The sequence below is a fragment of the Diospyros lotus genome, chromosome 4 (assembly GCF_014633365.1).
Source record: "Diospyros lotus cultivar Yz01 chromosome 4, ASM1463336v1, whole genome shotgun sequence".
Classification (NCBI taxonomy): Eukaryota; Viridiplantae; Streptophyta; class Magnoliopsida; order Ericales; family Ebenaceae; genus Diospyros; species Diospyros lotus.
This window is the reverse complement of record NC_068341.1, coordinates 8,721,593-8,742,607: the sequence shown is the minus strand read 5'-3', so window position 1 is coordinate 8,742,607 and position 21,015 is coordinate 8,721,593. Positions and strand designations below refer to the sequence as shown.

The following is a 21,015-nucleotide window of genomic DNA, read 5'->3' as shown; positions in this document are numbered from 1 at the left end:
GGAACTGGGTTGGATGGTTTCCTTTCATATTGTATGACACGGATTGGATGGGGGAAAGAGGTTTATGGAGGCAAAGCTGAAGGGACTGCGGCCGAAGTGAACTTGTACGATGAAGGAGTCCAAGCTGGTTCATTAGGGCTTTTGTGGTACGTGTCAACGATGGCCGTAACATCGTTGGGGGGCTCGAACCTCAGGTTCAAATTTTGGGCGGCGTGAAGAATGTTTGCGGCTCGGAAACCTCCCGTTCGGGGGTGAGGGGAGAGCGATTTTGTTAATCTCTTTAACGGGTGACCATCACCCCCACAAAAGTTGTAAGGGTGAAAAATAATAAAACAACATAAGGATAAACAAAATCATCGTTCTATTATTTTTTACCTTCATAACTTTTGTGAGGGTGATAGTCACCCCGTTAAAAGGGTGAACGAAATCACACTCGGGTGGGGGTGGGCGTGCGCATGGGTGTGGGGGAGTCAAGATCTGCTGTTTCATTTTATTGTCCTTTTGTCTGTCCAGCCAATGAAAAATAGTCACATCACCCATTTTTAAATAGTAATTTTTGTAAAAAAATTATAAAACCAAACCAAAAAAATTATAAATGAAATATATATTAATTATATATATGTTATTATTTGATTTTATAATTTTTTTAATTTGATTTTATAACTTTTTTGCAAAAATTACTATTTAAAAATGAGTGAAATTAGGATAAGAAAATCACCGTTTCTCTCAGTTGATATGTTTTTCTGTCACCGTTTTTGGCATTTTTATTAACTTCTCATCCTTTTATTTTGTATGAATATTGAATATACTACTCCTTCCTCAGGACCAACTTTTTTATTGAATTCTTTCAATTTAATTTTCTTTTCTTGACTTTTTTTTTTTTTTTTTTACTAATAACAACAATGACAATTAGGATTTAGCATTTAAAAAAGCTGAAGTAATATTTCTCACTATTAAACTTAAATTCACATTGCTGTTAAATATTAATCACCAATTTTTAATATGTATTATTAGCATTGCTTACAAACATAAAATAAAATCATGTTAAAAGAACCATTCAAGATATATAGCAGGAGGCTCTCACAAAAGAATCATGTTAGATGTACATCTTTTATGTACTACATAAAAGAGTATTATGATTAAAATACCTTTCATCTCCGTGCGTCTCTATATGTCTTATGAGAGACATTTTTATCATTGGTATACCTTTGTATAATTAGATGTACACAAAGGTGTATCAATAGCATTATTCCTCACAAAACTCTCACTAGAGTAGTTAATAGAATCTTTTTTTATTAATTCAGTGTATGTGATTTTTTTATTAATGCATTATGATGTAAAAATTGAATGAAATTAAAATACAAAAATTAATTGAGATCCCCCTTTGGTGTAATTAATACAAAACTTACTACACAATTAATGTATTATGTGATTTTTTTTATTTAATTTAAGTAATACTACATGCACATTTAAGTGAATGATATATTGATAATTTATTCAAATATTTATATTTATTATTTAAATAAATTATCGATATAATATAATGAAAGATATATTAATAATTAATTAATAAAATATTAATATAAATTCAATCTAAACGTGCAACGAACAGTACTCAATTTGTAAAGGGTATTTATGTATCTATTTTTTTTTTTTCCTCCGAGCTGACAAGTTAGCCGTTCGTTAATTGGAACGGAGGCTGCCAGCTGGCTCATTAATTAATGTTACGGTTTCCCTACCCCAATCTCATTTTCATGCAATTCGTTCGCTAAAACCAAACAAACGGCATAGATTAGGGGAGTGTGGTTTCTTCTCTCTCGCTATGGATCACTTGGAATCGATCAATTCATCGGAAAATGCCTACAGATTGCTCTTCAAGGCGGTCTCGATGATTCCGGTTTCGCATTACGCATTCGGGATTTTGTTTCTTCTTGTGATTTTCTTGTACAATTTCTTGGAGTTCCATTTCTTGGAAGACCTTCTCCCTGGATTTCGAGGCAGCCCGGTGAAACTGACGTACAATTCTTGCTCCCAGATTTATCAAGGCGTCGCCTCCAAGTGTCGAATTCTTCATGGCAGGCACATTTTCGTCAACTCTTCCTTTTCTTCCATTTCTGTAATTGTGGATTCTGATTTTTCTCCGGGGATTTTCTTCTTCTCTTTTTTTCTTTTTGGTGTTGAATTTGAATCCCCGCTCTGTATCTATATATGTTTGAGTTGGTAATGTTTAGGTATTTGACGACTCCGTGGCTCTCGAGTCCTCATATTCAAACTGCTTTCTTGCACTTCTGTGGGAGGCCTCCTGCTGTAAGCTACAGAAGTTGAGTATTATTTTTCTGGTCAAGATTTTGTGGTCCACATATTTACAAGTCTAATTGCATTAACTCTGTTTTCATGTGGAATGATAGTTTGTAGAATTATATACATTGTGGAAACGTTACAAAAGAAGTTTAGCTGAGGTTTGGTGATCCTAAAAAGTTATATTATAGGTTTAGTGAGAAAAGGGGTGAAATGATTAAAGAGGAATAAGAACATCAATAGCAGAAGGTGCACGAGAAATGAATGCGTTCGTGATAGCCGGTGTTGCGTGGTGCTAACCATGTGGCAAAATTTCTGGCACTGCTTTGTTGGATTCAGTCCACGCTAGATACACTACAAGGCTTTACAACAACAACAACAACATATCCAGCCGTTATCCCACTACGTGGGGTTGGCTACATGAACTCTAAACTTCTATGTGGGTTACATCCCAACAGATAGTTTGTCTAGAATTCATATTTGGATCCGACTAGGTTTTACGCTGGCTGTCGGCCACCTAACGCAACCCTCCTCCTTTATCCGGGCTTGGGACCGGCAGTGGATAATATTCCCTGACGGAGTAATGATGAAATGAAGTTTGAACACCATCTTCACATGGAGAAGTTTCATGAGATGGTGGTGAATGAAGATAATTGATATAGTTGTGTTCCATCACAACTACAAGGCTTTACATGACCTTTTTTTTTTTTTCTTTTATGAGTAAGGCTTTACATGGTTATCACAACAATACAATCTTTGCCCATACATTTCAGTTTGCACGTGCATCAATGGTACCCTTTTCTGTCTCAAGTACCTTAATTGAGGTATTGAGCTTGTTTCCTCGGTGGTACTGTTACTTTTCATTGTGGTGCATTATGTTCCTTGTGAATTCACTCTTTGTTCTTTGTTTGCGTGGTTTCTGATATAATCTATTTCTTATATTGTAATTATACTATATTGACTAAAAAATTCTATCCCCGTAGATGAGAGAGATCAATTCGCTGTATATGTCAAGATTACAAATATGAGATAACACACCACTAACATTTGCACCGGAGTATTCCAGCTCAACAGTATCTGAGTCCTGTGAAGAAACACTCCTCACCTGAATATGGGACTGAATAATGTGAATGTAAGAGAATAATGGGGGAAGTTCCGACTAATTCCCAAAATAGAGTTGCATTAAATTAGAGCAAGTAACTAAAGCTGCAACAATCCTAACCAATGCTGGTACTTGCTGAATCTCTGCAAGCAACACCCTGTTTACTAGCTCATGTTTTTGAGCAATTTGATAGTCTACTTTAGTTTCTCATTTCAGTTGTAAAAATATGTTAATCATGTGCTTTAATAGGATGCATCTTCAGCATCAATTTGGATTTTACACATTGTTCTGCTTGACTTTTTCTTTTTCATGTTTCAAATCTTTAGAGCAACTTTGAAGTTTGAAGTATAAATATCCACTTTACTATTTGGAAAGCAATAGATTCTCATCTAACAAATGTTTTTGTTTTGTCTCAGACAGTTATTCCATGCAGCTGATGGTGGAACTATTGCTTTGGATTGGCTAATGAGTTCTGCTGGTAATGCAAAACAGTAACAATCAATAAAATGATTCTGTACGTACGCAAATGAGCATAAGCAAATATTGCCAAAAATAAATATTAATATGGGGAGCCTATTGGTAGTAACTGATCTTGTTTCTGGATTTTGTGCTTCATTTTGGAATCTTTAAAATTCGAAGTTGTTTGTGGGTAAGAAAGTATTGAATTGATTCTGTAGTTAGTATTTCATGGCATTGCAAACAGAACAATCAATACCATATGAAGATTTCACATATTTTCGGTGCTATGACATTATATTCTATAAATTTGAATGTATTTCATCATGAAGCGTTTCTACATTTCTACATTTATTATCATTCAAGTGGGTTTGATTCTTTCATCAATATAGTTCATGTATCAATCAGGTTCAACTATGTGGTAATTGCCCCTGTACTTAATATGCCTATGTATAACACATGTTGATTGGGAAGGAACTAAGGGTCTTATTCTTGATAATTCTGTATCTGGTCTTGATTTATGTACAGCTACTGACACCTTTAACTTTAATTATTTCTTTCCGTTTCTCTTTCTTATTGTCATTAGTTTTCCTTTAAATGAATCTCTATGCCATAGATTAGAACTTAGAATATTTATAACTCATAATAATTTGGTTTTTATCGTTATATATGCTGACATACATGTTTGATTTTTATTTTCCTGACTTGATATACCTATTTACCATACAGTTTCAAAAGATGCCATATACAAGAATATTTCAATTTCTAAAGATGACACATCTCCTATTATGGTTGTGATACCTGGCTTAACAAGTGATTCTGCCTGTGCTGTAAGTTCAATGACCACTTCTGTATGCGTCTCCTAGTGCTTCCTGAAGTTATTCTTGGTTTTTTTTAAGATTTATTTTTTGTTTTTGATAAGTGAAGTTCCTCTTGTAATGGTAAATGGTGAAGATTTTCTCTTGAAAAGGGAGCAAAAGAAGTCTTAGAAACCACAAACAAGGTTAATATTGCACTCTCTTTGTTTTTGCGAGGTATGATGAATTGACAATTTATAAAGGCTAACAAGAGAGAATGACTAGGGAAGAATTAATGTTGCATTGTTAAGATCTACAACCATCCAATCTAGATCCACCATTCTCTCCCCTGATTCCCTCCTGTCTATTTCCACCATTCTCTCCCTTGATTTCCTCTTGTCTAGATCCATATTTTACTCTCTCTGCCTATTTAGGCTTGTACAAGATGTATAGGGGTCAATACCCATGTAATGGATGAGGAAAATTTCTCCAAATATTTCTGAAACAATACAATTCAGCATGATATCAGAGCATTATTATCCTGCTTAGTTCCATGCTGCTACAACTGCCACTTCCATGCTGTGCCAACAGTTTCCACACCAGACATCGCCAAGACACACTACTGACTGCTGCTTTGTCAGCAACCGCTGTTGCCACCATCGGAAACTGCAGCTGTTCTGTTACTGCTTGCTGCTCGCTGTTTATTGCTATTGCAGTTTCACTGCTTCTGTTCTAACGCTATTCACAAGTTTTTTGGTAACAGCATCTTGTGGGAGTTGGGAGTTCTTGTCATGACTAATTCCTTGTGGCTGCCTTCTCTAGTTCCTCTTGTGATAGTTCAATATTCACAAACTCTTTTGTCCAAATTAGCTTGGTCAAGTTAGATGACCCTTCTATCTATCTGGTCTAGTTTCGATAGTGTCTTCTCTACATACAGATATATGGCATCAATTACGTCAAAACTTTTGCTTCTGTAGCTAAATGAACATAGTTTGCACCGTGTGCTGCAAACTTCGGTTGGGAACTGTGACAATTAGATGTAAAGAATGCATGGTGATTTGAAGGAGGAAGTCTATATGCATGTGCCCCCCCTGGGTCACAAATGAAAGAACCTACGCAAAAGTTTGTAAACTAAAGAGATCTTTATATGGGTTATAACAGTCCCTATGCATGGTTCGATCAATTCCAGAGGCCAATGCTGAATCAAGGCTGCAGACAAAGCAATGCAGATCACACAAAAGTGGTAAGAGTCTAACCATACCCATTGTTTATGTTGATGACATTTTGTTGATCCGTGATGACAAGATAGAAATGATGCTCTTAAAGGGATGCTTAACACATGAATTCACGATTAAGGATCTTGGCAATTTACGGTACTGTCTAGGTGCGATCATCGAAAATGGATGGCCCTCTCTCCACAAAAGTATGTGCTTGACTTTTTGCAAGATACAAGCATGCTTGATTGTCAACCCACAACACCCCAATCAATTAGAATCATGGACTCCAAGCTAATACAAGTGATCAAGTCAACAAGGAGTATTAGAGGCTGGTTGGAGACTGATATATTTATCACATAGTCGTCCATATATTGCTTATGTTATGAGTGTGGTTGGTCAGTATATGGGTGACCCAAGCACCTTGCATTTGGAGGTTGTGTACAAGATCTTGAGATATTTGAAGAGTTGCTTGAGTAAAGGTTCACTATTTGCATGCCAAAATCATCTATACATTAAAGCGTTCATTGGTGCAAACTAGGTTGGATGTCCTAATGATAGGAGGTCAACTTTTTGGTATTACACCTTTGTTGGAGATGACCTAGTGACATGGCATAGCAAGAAGCAAAATGTAGTTGCACACTCCAATATAGTTAAGTATAAGTTAGATGGCAGCATTAACAGGTATAAGGCTAGACTAGTAGCCTAAGGTTTCACACAAACTCAAGGACTTGACTACGAGGAGACTTTTGCTCCGATTGCTAAGCTAAACTCTATACGAGTTTTACTTTCATTGGTAGTTAATCCTGATTAGGAATTGCACCAGCTGGATATAAAGAATGCTTTCTTGAATGGTGAGCTAGAAGAAGAGATTTACACGAAGATACCACCTGGTTTTGAGATAGAGGACAAAAAAGGGAAGGTATGTAGACTAAAGAAATCCCTATATGGCCTTAAGCAGTCCCCTAGAGCATGGTTCAAATGGTTTAGTGTTACTTAAATCAGCTTGAATACAAGCAAGGACAAACAAACCATACCTTATTTACAAAGCATGCAGAAGATGGAAAAAGAACAATTCTCATTGTGTATGTGGATGATATTATCATCACAAGGGAAAACAACCAAGAAGTTGTGAATCTCAAGAAGCAGCTAAGGGATGTATTTGAAGTAAAAGATCTAGGTAAACTAAGATATTTTCTTGGAATGGAGGTGGCTAGAAGCAAATAAGGTATTTTCATTTCTCAAAGGAAATACACTCTAGATTTGTTGAAGGAAACATGCAAACTTGGCTGTAAACCTACTAGCACCCCCTTAAAACCAAACTAGAAATATAAAGAAGAAGGCAGAAGTGAATACCGGGTGGATAGAGGAAGATATCAGCTCTTAGTTGGGAAGCTAATCTACCCATCTCTCACTCGTCCTGACATTGCATATGCTGTGATGTAGTAAGTCAATTTATACATTCTCCCACAACAAAGAAAAAAAAAAAACATCTTGATGCAGCATGTCACATCTTTAGGTACCTCAAGAGAACACCTAGGAAAGGATTGTTATTCAAAAAGAGCAAATGCAGGGGACTTATGGGGTATGTAGATGCAGATTGGTCTGGCTCCATTGAGGATAGCAAGTCTATGTCAGGCTGTTGCACAAAACTATGGGGTAACTTGGTTATATGGAGAAGTAAGAAACAACCAGTAGTGGCTCGTAGCAGTGCGGAAGCAAAGTATAGAGCCATTGCTTGAGGTATATGTGAGGTTATTTGGTTGGAGAAACTAATGAGGGATATAAACATACCTATATCCTCTCCAATTAGGCTACATAGTGATAGCAAGTCAACAATAAGTATTGTGAATAATCCGGTGTAACATGATCGGATGAAGCATGTGAGAATTGATTGACATTTTTTCAAACAAGAAATCGAAAATGGGGGTATAAGCCTTTCTTAGTTCCTATTGAGTTTCAAGATCCAGATATTCTTACTAAGGCAATGCCAAAACAAGGGTTTAAATCAATCAGAGACAAGATGGGAATGATGGATATCTGTTCACCAGCTTGAGGAGAAGTGTTGAAGAAGATAGAAAAAGAATAAGTTCAAGTTATGGACGGGAGGCAAAGAGATAAGGTTGTTATAAGAGAAAAGATAATTACAAACTAAAAGGATGTGGAAGAAGAGATGAAGCAGTTCAAAAACGGAAGAGAAGAGATAAGTTAAAGTTCAAAATTCTGTCTTCATCTGTAATATTTGAATGTAGTGTTGTTTGAAATTGTTTGAAATTCTGTCTTCCCTGTTCTTTAGGAGATACTTTAGGATATCTTGTGTATATATTTCTAACCTACAATTCAGTGCAAAGTGAGGAAAACACTTACTTTCATTCAGCCTCCAAAACACTCAAGATAATCCTCCTATCCATCTGGATTATTTTCTGTTCAGTTATCTCTCTCCCTCTAAATTCTTCTCCATTCCTGAATATACTTACACGGACCCTTGTCAAATCTGGATTTGACACCGTGCAAGAAGAGTTAAGCATTTAAAAAACAAATAGAAAGGGAGAGATGATTAAAGTGCAGCAGCAAATGACTATGACTTAAAAACATTTAATTGCCCCAATCTCTAATAACTTGTTACATTCCAACTTTTTTATGCCTTTTCATGTTGAATTTGTTTTTAAGGGATGAGAATATTTTCTTAATCCGTAGTTTTACAATGTTGCAGTATATAAAACATCTTGTTTTCAATGTTGCAAAATGTGGATGGAATGTTGTTGTTAGCAACCATAGAGGACTGGGAGGCATTTCTATCACTGTGAGTCTTCCTTAACATCTTATTATGAATTTTATTGGTAGTTCAAGGTTACCTTTGGTTAAGAGTTTGACATAATTGAGTGTTAAAGCTTCTTTAACATGCTGAGAAATAATATTGTATTACAAAACTACTTCTCTGAAAATATATATACTGTTCTGACTATGTACTTGCATTTTGGTGTTCATGCTTGCTGCTTGGCCTATATTAGTATGGCCCCTAGCTCATCCTATGAAATTATGACTCGTTTGATTAATTGAATGAAATTAAATCCTCCATTGTTTATTTTATATCTTTCTAATGAGCAAGACCAAGCCATTGGGCTCATTTGACCTCCATCTCGGTCAATCTTGTTTAGGTTTTGTTTGGTTTTCTTTTTATCATCTTTTCCTTCATTTAACCTTCTTTTCTTAGAATTTTTTGGGCCATCTTCTAGCTGGATTTCCAGCAAAGTGAGAGCTTTGGACCCTTATTTTGGCCTCTTTTTGGTGTATTTTATGATCTTAGGCTTTCCCTTTATGGCTAATTCCATTCTAAGAGGTATTGTGGGGCAATTTGGTAACTCACTATGCATAACATAAGCATGGAATCCGTCAAACATACCAAATTCTGAAACATGTTTAGTGTGGTATTATCATCAGTGTTAAATGTCTCTTATCTATTGAATGGCCTGTCTTGATTCATGATCTTGGAGAATTATTTTTGCATTCATTCTCCAAAGCACCCAAGGAATAGATAAATAAAATAAAACTTACTTGACAAGACTTATTATATGGTCTCTATTATTCATTGCTGATGAGCAGAAGGCATCAAGCAGTATGGATAAACTTTTTTTGTTTAATCCGTATGCATGAAATTTGGATTATATGTTTTGTCATAGTTAATGCTAGTGCAAACTTATGCTTGAACTGTCATTATTTTTCTATTGTCAAAGGTAATATAGTAATGGTTCCTAGATTATTTCTTATTCATTGTTTAAAAATGTGCATTATTAGCTTGCAACTGTTCTTCCCACCTGTGCAGTCTGATTGCTTTTATAATGCTGGATGGACTGAGGATACAAGGGAAGTAATCCATTTTCTTCACCATGAATATCCTAAGGCTCCAATATTTGCTGTTGGAACTAGTATTGGTGCCAACATTCTGGTATGTTTTGGCTGGTAAATTTCACTCTTTCACACTTCAAATTAGCTGGTTTGCATATTTTAATTTTTTCACTTTTATAATAGTGTCTTTTTTGGTCATCTAAATTAGTATCTTTTTTCCCATGAGTATTAGAAAGAAACTGTCATCCCAAATTTTCTTGGAATTCATACCCCAAAATATCCTACCATCTCATAGAAAACCAGAAGATGTCTCATGATCCAAATAAGTAGGGAAAATTATATGTAATCCCAAGGTATCTGAAAGTGACAGGACCATGCCAATATTGATCAATCCAGAGATCTCTTATGTTTCTCTTTCCGTTTATCTCAATCACCACCAATAAACCACTATCAAAAGCCCCACACCTTCACATCCTCCAAAAGCACAGGCTATAGATGGCCAGCCTAGCCACTCTCCTCATTGTGCAGCTAGTACCCTATGTCCACCATGGGAATGCACGTTCCGCCACAGCCAATCCACACCCCTGCTGCCCCCAACTTGAGCCCTTCCCTATCCCAATTTTGTAAACCCTATTCCTGCCTATCCACTTCCCACTTGCACAACTCCCATGCCACTGGCCCTCATCCTGCAACCATTACCCCACCATGGTCGGCCCCCACATCCTTTCTGATTCCACCTTACCACCACCCATGCTACACTGCTTCCAATTTCCTGTTTTTCCAAAAATTCTCTTGTCCTTTTATGCAGGTATGTGACTTCCAGTTGCCTTACACCCCCAAATAATATCTATTTTCCCATATATAACTGCGAATAGACATGTGGATATGCTATCATATACATATAACAGAGAGATAGACACACTTATGTTGTAAAGATGGTGGCTGCTAGGGAGGTAGATTTTAATATCATGCTCTTGGAAATGTGGAGAGAGAGAGAGAGAGAGATTAAAATAATTGGAAAGGGAGCTAAGAAGAATAGAAACTTCTATTAAGGATTTTTATCATGTTGACACTCATCCAACAATCTACTACATGTTAGATTTGCATTCAAATGTGTGATATTTTTTTTGTATAACCAGACACCTTACAGGCATTTTCATAATATCCATATCTATAGTGGGATTTTGCATTATAATTTTGAAAATAATTAGGTCAAGGTCAAAATCAATAACAAAATAAAAATGATATAGGTCTTGTAGGAATTCAAAATTTTCAACTTGCTTACATATGTAGTTTTCTAAATTATATATTTTGAATCTAGTAAATCATTTTCTTTCAGGTTAAATACCTTGGGGAGGATGGGGAGAATGTTCCTGTGGCTGGAGCTGCTGCTATCTGCTCACCCTGGGACCTACTGGTTAGTGTGTGAGTAAACATGCATGAAATAATGGATGTTTGAACTTTTAAACCTGCAATGGTTTTCTTTAATTTTATTGTTGTTAAGAAAAAGGATGTCTCTACTGCACAAGGCTTCCCTCTTCACAAGAGTCAGAGGGTCATTGCTTATCAGAGCCGGTCCTAGGTTTTTTAAGGCCCAGGGAAAATTTTCTCAAGTGTGCCCCTTTATATAAATTAAATAAAAAAAATAATAGTTATCAACTAATTAATTTTATTAAAATTATAAAAATTTACAAAAGATAAGAAAGAATACTTTGGGGCCTTATTAATACCTTGTTTGGGAAAATTCTCAATGGGACAAAACCCCAAACAAAGAAAAAAGAGTACCCCGCATTGTAAACATTGCATTATTAAACGAAAACTACATTGCATTATTATTCAAAGATCCTCTTAAACTTTGAACAATTTCTTCTTCTTTTTTTTTTTCTCTGTCTCCTGAGATTTCCGGAAAGTTGTTTCTTAGGAAATATTTTTTAATTTTTATAATAAACACAACACAATAAAAAAAATAAAACTAATTAACAAAGAACAATAAAATCTAGATTTTGAGCATATTTTCTTCCACTTGAAACTTCCAATTATAAAGAACAAAAATCCCAATCAAGTTTTCTGTTGAATCAAATAATAAAGAAGAAAAAGTTAATAAAGATATGTATTACAATTTACAAATTTCCAGGGCAGAAAATTTCTAAAAGAAAAGACAAATTTCCTAATTTGGCATAATAATGTAATTTGACCAGAATTCATTATACCTCATTGGTTTAGTAATAAGTATTGTTTTTTATGTAATTAACATCCCTAACAGTCCAATATAACAGTACATAACTACAACTTGAAATATATATCATGGATCTGTATTGAAAACTAAAAATAATTGCTGAAAATTTTAAAAGACTTACCTTCTTATAGATCGAGACCACTTTTACGGTGAAAATATGATCAAATCGAAGTTCAAACGGTTAGATTTTACAAAATCAATGGTTTATTGATATATTGTTGAGAGAAAATTAAAGGAAGAGAAATAGAGAGAATGGGGTTGGGTTTAAAATTTTTGCCGAGGATGAAGGAGATGGGGGGTGAGGGAGGGGAGAGAATAGTGGGGGAATAAAGAGATTAATTTAGTGGAAATGAAGGAGATAGATGGAGACAAAATGCAAAGCACATGGGACAACTTTTTAGACTAGCGTGGTGAGAGTGAGTGGAGGGGGGTGGGGGAGAGAGAATAGAGGGGAAAAATAAATATAATATATATTTTATTAAATTTTTTTTGATCATTTTGTGCCCCTCAGTTGTGGGCCCTGGGCTGTAGCCCTTGTAGCCCTGGCCCAGGGCCGGCACTGCTGCTTGTAGCATGTGGACTGGACAAGCTATTTTGTGTTTTTTTTGGTGAATTTTAAAATTTTTGTTGTGCTTAACATAGGTTTTAGGTGGGATGGAAAAGCAATTGCATTTCCAAAAATGGATCTGAAATTGGAATTTTAAGGTTAATGGCATAGTCACCGTGAGTTTAGAAATTCAAACATCCCTTGTTTATGTCATCAACACTTTAATGACCATTAAAAATAGTGTCTTAAATAGAAGAATTTATAGAGGAATATCTGATGACTCGGGAATTTCCTTGGGTTCTCATATATAATTTCCAACCTGAGATAAGGATGTGAAGTTTAGAATTGAAGATTCAACCTTAATACGAGTAATGTTAAAAGAACTACAAACTATTTCTATTTGATGTTGGTTTTGTTTGGAGTAATTTGTCTTACAGAGATTCGACCTGAAAACTTTTGTTTCTTTTCATGTTGAATTGAGTATTTCAAATTCTAAGAAGATTAGGAAAAAAATGAATTACAAAAAGAATGTTCAATTTCAAACTCATGCATGCACAGCAGGATGCCAAAGAAGTCATATGGGTTGCCACATAATTATGGTATATTGCAATATTCAATACATATGGTGTAACCTACCATAATGAGATAAAAGCTTGCTGTGTTGTTGTAACCTACTAGTCCGACCGTGGCTTGTTACAAGATTGAATGCATTTTATGGGAACACTGTGTCTCTCATGGATAATATTAAAACTATTAGGGTGGTTTTGTTTGGAAGATGCTATGCAGCTTAAGATTTATGTGCTATTTGTTGTCAGACAGGATAATACTTCAATTCTTTGAGATCTAGATACATGTACCTCCCTTCTATTTTGCATCGGTACTTAGTTTAGTTTGTGAATTAGCACCAATTTCTGCCTCTTGTCTTTCATTTATCTTCCATATACTATGTGGGCTCACAGTTGAGGTGGGATGTGGCTTCTATATATATTTGTTTCCATTCCTTAATATGTTGGGGGAATTCATGATCTAACATTTGACATTATTAAGTTTAACCCATTGTATGACATGCAAAGTAAAACACATTTACTCACTTGATATGTAGGAGGCCTGCATAGTTTGTTAGAGCACGCAACAACCCACATATATATACAAATACTAGCCCATGCAAGAGGCATATAATAAATGTACATTTTATTACTTGAAACATTTTTTTTTTTTTTTTGGCATTCTTTTTCATAATTTCTTGATATTTCTGATATGTATCCAAGCTAAAATTTCACTTTGTATGTATCGAAATAACATTGTTCGTGCTTTTTAAGAGTGGATAAACAAAACTGATTATGTATTTGGAATATACAGTTAGTTTACATGCTTATTTGACATTAAAAAAAAAAGATGCCTTTCTTAATATATTTGGAATTAATTATAACCATGGATTGGGTATCAGTTCTTATTAGTTATTACCCAAATTGAATTCACATTCTCTTTACTCTCTTCAGATCGGCGACAGGTTCATATCTCGCAGGCTTATACAGAAGTTATATGACAGGGCTGTTACCATTGGCCTTCAAGGTTATGCCGAATTGTATGTTTTCTTTTCTTCTTTTTCAATAATTAGGCAGGAATTCTTGTTGCAGTCACTTTATTCTTCTGAATTCCGCATGAATTATTAATTAATTTTTACATGCATGGTTGTGGCTTATTGTAACAGCATATATATGCCTATTGCAGACATCAACCTCGCTATTCTCGTCTTGCTAATTGGGAAGGCATTAAAAAGGTTATCCTCCTTTAACAAATAAATCACCTTGTGTGCAAAGATGCAAATCATCCTCTCACAAAATAACTGTTTGCAGCTGAGTTAAGGTGCAAACCCAATAAGTCAGATGTGGTAATACTTCTACTTGTGGGATTTCTTAGTGTATCTAGAAACTAATCGAGCAAACTCTCTTAAAGCACCTTGCTGAGAACTAAATATATATTCTTGTTGTAATCCAACTTGATTAAAGAATGTTTACCAGGCAAATAAATTTGGATAATTTGGACTTCTAAATGCAACTGCAGACATTGGCCAGGGTCTTCAAAATGAGTGGTCATTGCACAAGGCATGATCAACTTGTGAGCATTTATTTGGGAGTCACAGGAAATGGAGCCAACATTTTGACTGCTTCATTGACTTTTTTTTTATACATACTGCTCCATCGGCTTTGATCACTTTGAAAATTTTGACTGGTGCACTAAATTATTTTGAGTAGTTAGGATAGGCCGGTTATTTAGAACCTGACTCCATGTGATTTAATCCTGGCTATAAATATGAATAGGGGCAATGAACAGTAATGTGAACAGTATATTTTTCTGCCATCTTCAGTGCTGCTTAATGCTTACAGCTATAATTTATCACCTTTGAATATTTTCTTGTCTTCAGACTTTATCACAAAGGTAATTTATAATGCTTCAGCTGTGCACATTGGTTTTACTTGTGTTATTCTTCTGAATTAGAATTTTAGTGGTCAACAGTATAAACAAAACATGTTAAAATAAGTTATGGAAGATTTTACTTAAGTTGCTGATAAAGTATTGTAGTTAATAGGTCATGGAACTTTTTCTTTGTTATTACTGTTTTTCATTCTATTCTCTTAATCGTTTAATTGTAACCACATCCTGAATATATACTGTTCTATTTAATGTCTTGTTAAATGTTACAATGTAATGCATATCAATAGTTATTGAAAAATTTAGTTCTCAGGCTATGTAATACCCTGAACCTTATTCAATGAGAAGTATAGGATCATGCACCTAATTTTCAAATGATTATTGTACTTGGCCGCATAAATTCCCTTTTACAGTTCATTAATAATGATGCTATTATCTGAGTTATGCTTTGACAAATTTCTGCTAGTATGAGTTCGATGGGCTTAAAAGGGTGTTGATAGTAATATAATAATATAAGGAGATAATGTTAACATTCTATCTAATAGGTTAAGTTTTTAGATGAGATGATACCTAATGGTTAACAATTCAACATGATATCAGAGGTTGGTGCCCTAATTGACAATGTACTTGAGTATTTCTAATGAAAAATCTTTCAAAATTATTTTCAATCTTCACCACCTTTTGTGCTTGAAAATTCACACTCAATTTGATTTGTCAATTTGTGTTCTTCATAATGATAATGCACTTGAATACTTGTTTGCACCTTTTAAATCTTACATGGCATCCTGAGGGATTCTTCACCAAACTTCTTGTCCTGAAACTACATGCAATCTACTTCTTCACATGCATGCCCCTCTCCAATATTGGGATGATTCTGTTTTAACAACATGTTATTTGATTAATCAGTTGGTGCTGTTAATCTCTTCTAATACTATCTTTGTTTCCTGCTCTCTCCCCCGCTGCACGTACTCCTCTGCTTTCTGCTTCTTCACTCAATCATCTTGCTGTTCTTTGCTCCTTGCTCAGCCATATTTGGGATCTCAATGCCATGACAGAGTAGTAGAGATGACTTGCTGCAGCAAAATTCAGTTAAATGACAGAAATGGGCAATTTCCACTTCATTCTTGCAGCGGATAGCCAGAAACTTTCTGAAATATTTGGTTCCAACAAACCCAGTGCACAGTAACTGAAACTGCTACAACTATCACCATTCACCACCTTGTGTGGTGTCCCTTTTTTACACTGGCTGAGGGTCCAGTTGTGCTTCCTTCTAGCTACCAGCAACTGGTTTTGCGCAATTGGAGGCAGCAACACAGCCCTGTACCGACTCCCAGATCTGGCAATCTCACCTATTGTGGTGGACTCCCATGGTAGTCGCTGATGACCTTCTGGTGATATTGAATTGCCAGCAGAGAGGAGTGTGGAAAGGGGAAGAAATGAAAATGACAACAAAATTGTGAAAACATATTTTTTGGGTTTTCAAAATTTTGAAAACAAAAACAATGAACCAACCGGTTTTTTCAGTTTTAGTTGTCAAAATAGTGAAAGTGGAAACAGTAAAGCATACCAAACCTGCCCGTAGGAGTGATCTTCAAAGTGAATGATAGGATACTGATAATAGTCTAGCTTGAATTACTTGTATTACTGATAATCGAAAGAAATTACAAGGCTGAAAATTAACAAAATGAAAGAAAATTAGACGTTTGAGAGATCCACACTCTCCCTCTATATTCACCAAAATATTCCCCCATTCTACTCCATTTGCTTCTCTATTTATAGGAATTTGTTGCCCGCACATCCCCCCCCCCCCCCCTTCGCTCGTCCCATTCTACCCCTTAACTGAATTTGTTATCTGCACGTGCACCAATTGGCCTTCTCCCATTTCAGTATCCCTATTCTGCCCTTATTTCTTACGTCTTTGGTAGCAGAATGTTATGGGTTGCCTATGAATACTCCCCCCACGGAATTCACCTTGTCCTCAAGGTGAAAAGTAGGGAACTATTGCAGGGTCCCTAGTGGTCCAAGACCAACTTGGGATTGGAGTATGTGAATCTTGTCTTCAATTCGTTGTGCTGTCTCCATGATTTGCATTAGACCCGATGGCTATAACACCTTAACTTCTGCCCTAATTTTTGGCTTCAACCTGTTAAAAATAGCGAGTGTAGGCACATCGAAACAAAGAGGCGCTAAGTCTAATTTCTCAGCCTTCGTCAACTGGTTGATAGTGAAGTATCTCTCGGCCTTGAAAACCCACCCATTAGGGTTGCCCCCTTCGAAGATCGGCATCTCCAGCTGATGATTTCTATCGTCTTGCCTCCAGGGAGCTTCGTCCTCCTTTTTGACCTTGCAGCTACATTCCCCCTGTGCTGACGAGCCACCCACCACCCATGGTAAGGGACGGGTCTACAGGTACGTCCTCCTCTCCCCGTTTCCCCTTTCACCCCCTCTTCTGCTCTCCCCACTTCTCTGCCAACAAATTAAACTATTCCAGCACCGTCGCTAAACTCTTCTTGATTCCTTGCACCTCTAAAACTCGGTCTTAAGCAAGTCCATTCCCACCTGTAGACCATCCATCCTCCCTTCTATTTGCTGCTGGTAAGTCTCCAACCTCCACTCTAGCTTGCCCACCCTCTCCGACACAGACACCCCCATGGATCACACTCTGATGCCAAATGATAGGATACTGATAATAGTCTAGATTGAATTACTTGTATTACTGATAATCAAAAGGAATTACAAGACTAGAAATTAACAAAATGGGAGAAAATTGGACATTCGAGAGGTCTACGCTCTCCCTCTATATTCACCAAAATATTCCCCCCTTCTACTCCATTTGCTTCTTTATTTATAGGAATCTGTTGCCCGCACATGCCCCCCCCCCCCCCCCCCCCCCCCTCGCTCTTCCCATTCTACCCCTTAATTGAATTTGTTGTCTGCACATGCACCAATTGGCCTTCTCCCATTTCAGTATCCTTATTTTGCCCTTATTTCTTACGTCTTTGGTAGCGGAATGTTATGGGCTGCCTATCAGTGAAATGGGCCAAGAAGTGGGCCCAACTGCCAGCCTAAAACAGGGGGATTAGGCTGCCCTGTTTCCAGCAGAGTATCTGCTTTTTTTTTTTTTTTCTACTATTTTACTTATCATGATCAAATTTGTCATGAAATTTGACATGTTCCAAGAAGATTCAATTATATAAATGCTGATATGTGGATCAAAGCTTTTGTACACCGTTTGACGGGGCTACAGGGCCCCAGAAATGGGCTGACCGGGAAAATGCCCTGTTTGATGACAGTTATGGACGCCCATTTTGAACAACATCTGGTAGTGATCCACAAGTGCAAAAAAATTTGAATCAGGTATGCTAATTTTGATAAGAGGAACACTATAAATGCTCTGTAAGAGCCAGATTTGTAATAGATGGGTTGGTATCATTGCGCATGACCAACTTAAATTCAATGGGTTGGTATTGTTTCTTTTGTTTATGCGTGTCTTTCATAACATTTTTCTTATTTAGTTTCTGGATAAACATTTGTTAAGTTGAAATTCGTTTTCTAGCAGTTGTGTTACTATTATTTTCCTTTTGCTTCCTGGCTACTATTATTTTCTTTCTTGAATTGAATACCCATTTATTTGTATTACCTTCAATTAAATATCCGGTTTCCAATCTTGTGCTTGCACAGTCTCGTTCTATTCGAGATTTCGACAACCATGCCACCTGCCTTGTTGGGAAGTTTGAGGTATTATTTCTCTCTCTCTCTCTCTCTCACACACACACACCCGACCTTTCTCTTTGAAGTTATTGACAAGAACATCTTGTTTCATGAAGACTGTGGATACATACTACAGACGGTGTAGCAGCTCTAGTTTTATAGGAAATGTATCGGTACCGCTACTCTGTATCAGTGCCTTGGATGACCCACTCTGTACAAAGGAGGCCATTCCTTGGGATGAGTGCAGGTAGTAATGTTTTTTTTTTGTCACTGGAAAGATGCTACCTTCTGACAATTCATATCCTCCCTGTGAACATGTACTTTAACTAATTTTGTTCCATCACAGGGCAAACAAAAATATTGTCTTGACTACAACACAGCATGGTGGACATCTGGCATTTTTTGAAGGAATAACAGCATCTGGTCTCTGGTATTTTTTTCATGGACATAATGTCGTGAACCATGTCTTTACTAGAATTATATTTGTGGATTTGAAATTGCATCGAATTGGTTAGAATATACAAAAAACTAATGCATTGAAATGAAGAACGACAGAGAGAGAGAGAGGATATAAATATCTAAGGTTCACCAATAAGGCCTACACTCATGGGAGGAAATCAGTAGCACTATTCTCCTTTCTCAAATTGACAACGGAGTACAAGAAATATTTTGTTATTATTATTGCTTTTTTGTCTTGTCGTTTCCCCTCCCTCAATTCTTTTCTTCTTTATATATGTAGTTCGAAATGAAGAACAAAGAAAAACTGAAAATGCATAAGAATCAAATAAATCTGGTCAAATATCAAACTTTTCTTCTGCTAGTTCTTGATGCATGAGATTTTTCTTTTTTAATTTGATTTTTCTATCATACGTGTCATCCTCTTAAACTTGTTATAAAATGATAGACCTCATAGATATCCCGGTACAAAAGTCAACTTCACTTGTTTGTCCCTTGCAGGTGGGTAAGGGCAGTTTCTGAATTCCTCAGCCTCCTCCATCGTAGTCCATATATGCATACATATAAGAAGGTGCAATTGAAAATCATATTCCTCGAGCCTCACTTGCTACGTATATATGACAATTATGCTAATTTCCTTTGTCCCAGACTCATTCTTTTCAGAGAAGTATTGGAATAACACTGCCAGGGGCAGTGGGCGGTAGTCCCAGTTGCACCAATTTGCCCAACCACAAGGGCTTCTTCGTGCATGTGTTCTTTTTTTTTTTTTTCTTTGGTTATGTCTTCTGCTTTATGCAAGTCACCGGCCGATTCACCTTGCGTATTTGTTTGGTTGTCTTCCTTCTGCAGTCGGCAAATCCTGGACCACATTCTTCATTAGAATCTTCTATCGATCAGGGGCCATATCTAAATGTTGCAGACGGAATGGTGGCTGCAATGAGCAATGATCTAATCGCTAGCAATGCGGTGCAAGACTTACCTAAACAACAGCAGAAGAGCCATGACAAGTCAACTGATGAAGGCATTTTAGATTCAGAACGAGAGGAGCTCGTTACTGAAGTGAAGCCTTCTGGGAAAACCAGTGAGGCTGAGACCTCCGAACCAGCAGCAGAAACCAACAAGTCCAATCCAATTAGGAGATGCATAAATCAACTGTGTCGGCAAAACAGAACATCGATGTGGCTGCTTGCTTATATTGCTATCTTATCGACTTGGCCATTGGTTGGAGCAGCTTTTCGATTTGTTTTCAAGAAGAGACCCAGGAGAGGCGTCTCACCTTCTAAGTTAATTAGATCTTAGATCCCCATGCTGTTAAATCTACATCCTTACTTCAGGAATCTGACTTAGACATTTGATTTTTTTTTCTTCACTGCTTCCATTACGTCTTAGTTCTGAACAATTGTTTCTAGTTTGAAGCATAGAGCCAACAAAGGAGACCTATGAAAATTTATTTAGCTTTAGCAAGATATTAACTGCTAATCTTCTTCATCATGAAGCATATGAAAACATTTGTTTGATTCATTCATGGACAAGTTATTTTCAACTCTGTGGTTTTGTTTCTATAGCCCTAACCTCTGAGAACACTCTAGCTCAGGAAGGGGTTATGAAAGCCACCCCTATTCTTCTTCTCAAGGCACCCATGAACATGAAACCGTTCTTTCAATTAAAGAAAGTAAACTAAAAATTTTAAGAGTGTGAGAAGAGAAGATGGTTCATAAATGGAAAAAATTGATGCAGAATGATAAAAAAATTGATGTCGTAGTTAATAATTTGAGAAAAATTAAATAATAAAAAAATTAAACACCTAAAATTTTATGTAGAAAATCCTCAAATAAATCAAGATAAAAATTACTGCCAAATATAAAAGAATTCATTATAAAAAAATAATAGAAATTACACATTTTTCTTTAAATTATAAG

General features: G+C 36.2%; 1 protein-coding gene across 2 annotated transcripts; it reads left to right on the top strand.

Moving 5' to 3' along the window:
* The first annotated feature begins 1,748 nt into the window (after positions 1-1,748).
* Positions 1,749-20,613, top strand: LOC127799060 (embryogenesis-associated protein EMB8-like). 2 transcript variants are annotated; one of them, XR_008022529.1, is made up of 14 exons: positions 1,749-2,079; positions 2,232-2,321; positions 3,817-3,878; positions 4,586-4,686; positions 8,581-8,670; positions 9,691-9,813; positions 11,053-11,130; positions 13,996-14,081; positions 14,228-14,276; positions 18,611-18,667; positions 18,757-18,887; positions 18,987-19,063; positions 19,598-19,667; positions 19,946-19,999. XR_008022529.1 is itself a non-coding variant. In XM_052332770.1 (14 exons), exons 1-14 carry the CDS (start codon positions 1,823-1,825, stop codon positions 20,393-20,395), a joined length of 1,728 nt encoding a protein of 575 aa, XP_052188730.1. In that variant the 5' UTR covers positions 1,750-1,822; the 3' UTR covers positions 20,396-20,613. The 2 variants fall into 2 exon arrangements, 1 of the variants encoding a protein (XP_052188730.1); XM_052332770.1 differs by having other exon boundaries at positions 1,750-2,079; positions 18,987-19,070; positions 19,946-20,613.
* Positions 20,614-21,015: the final 402 nt, after the last annotated feature.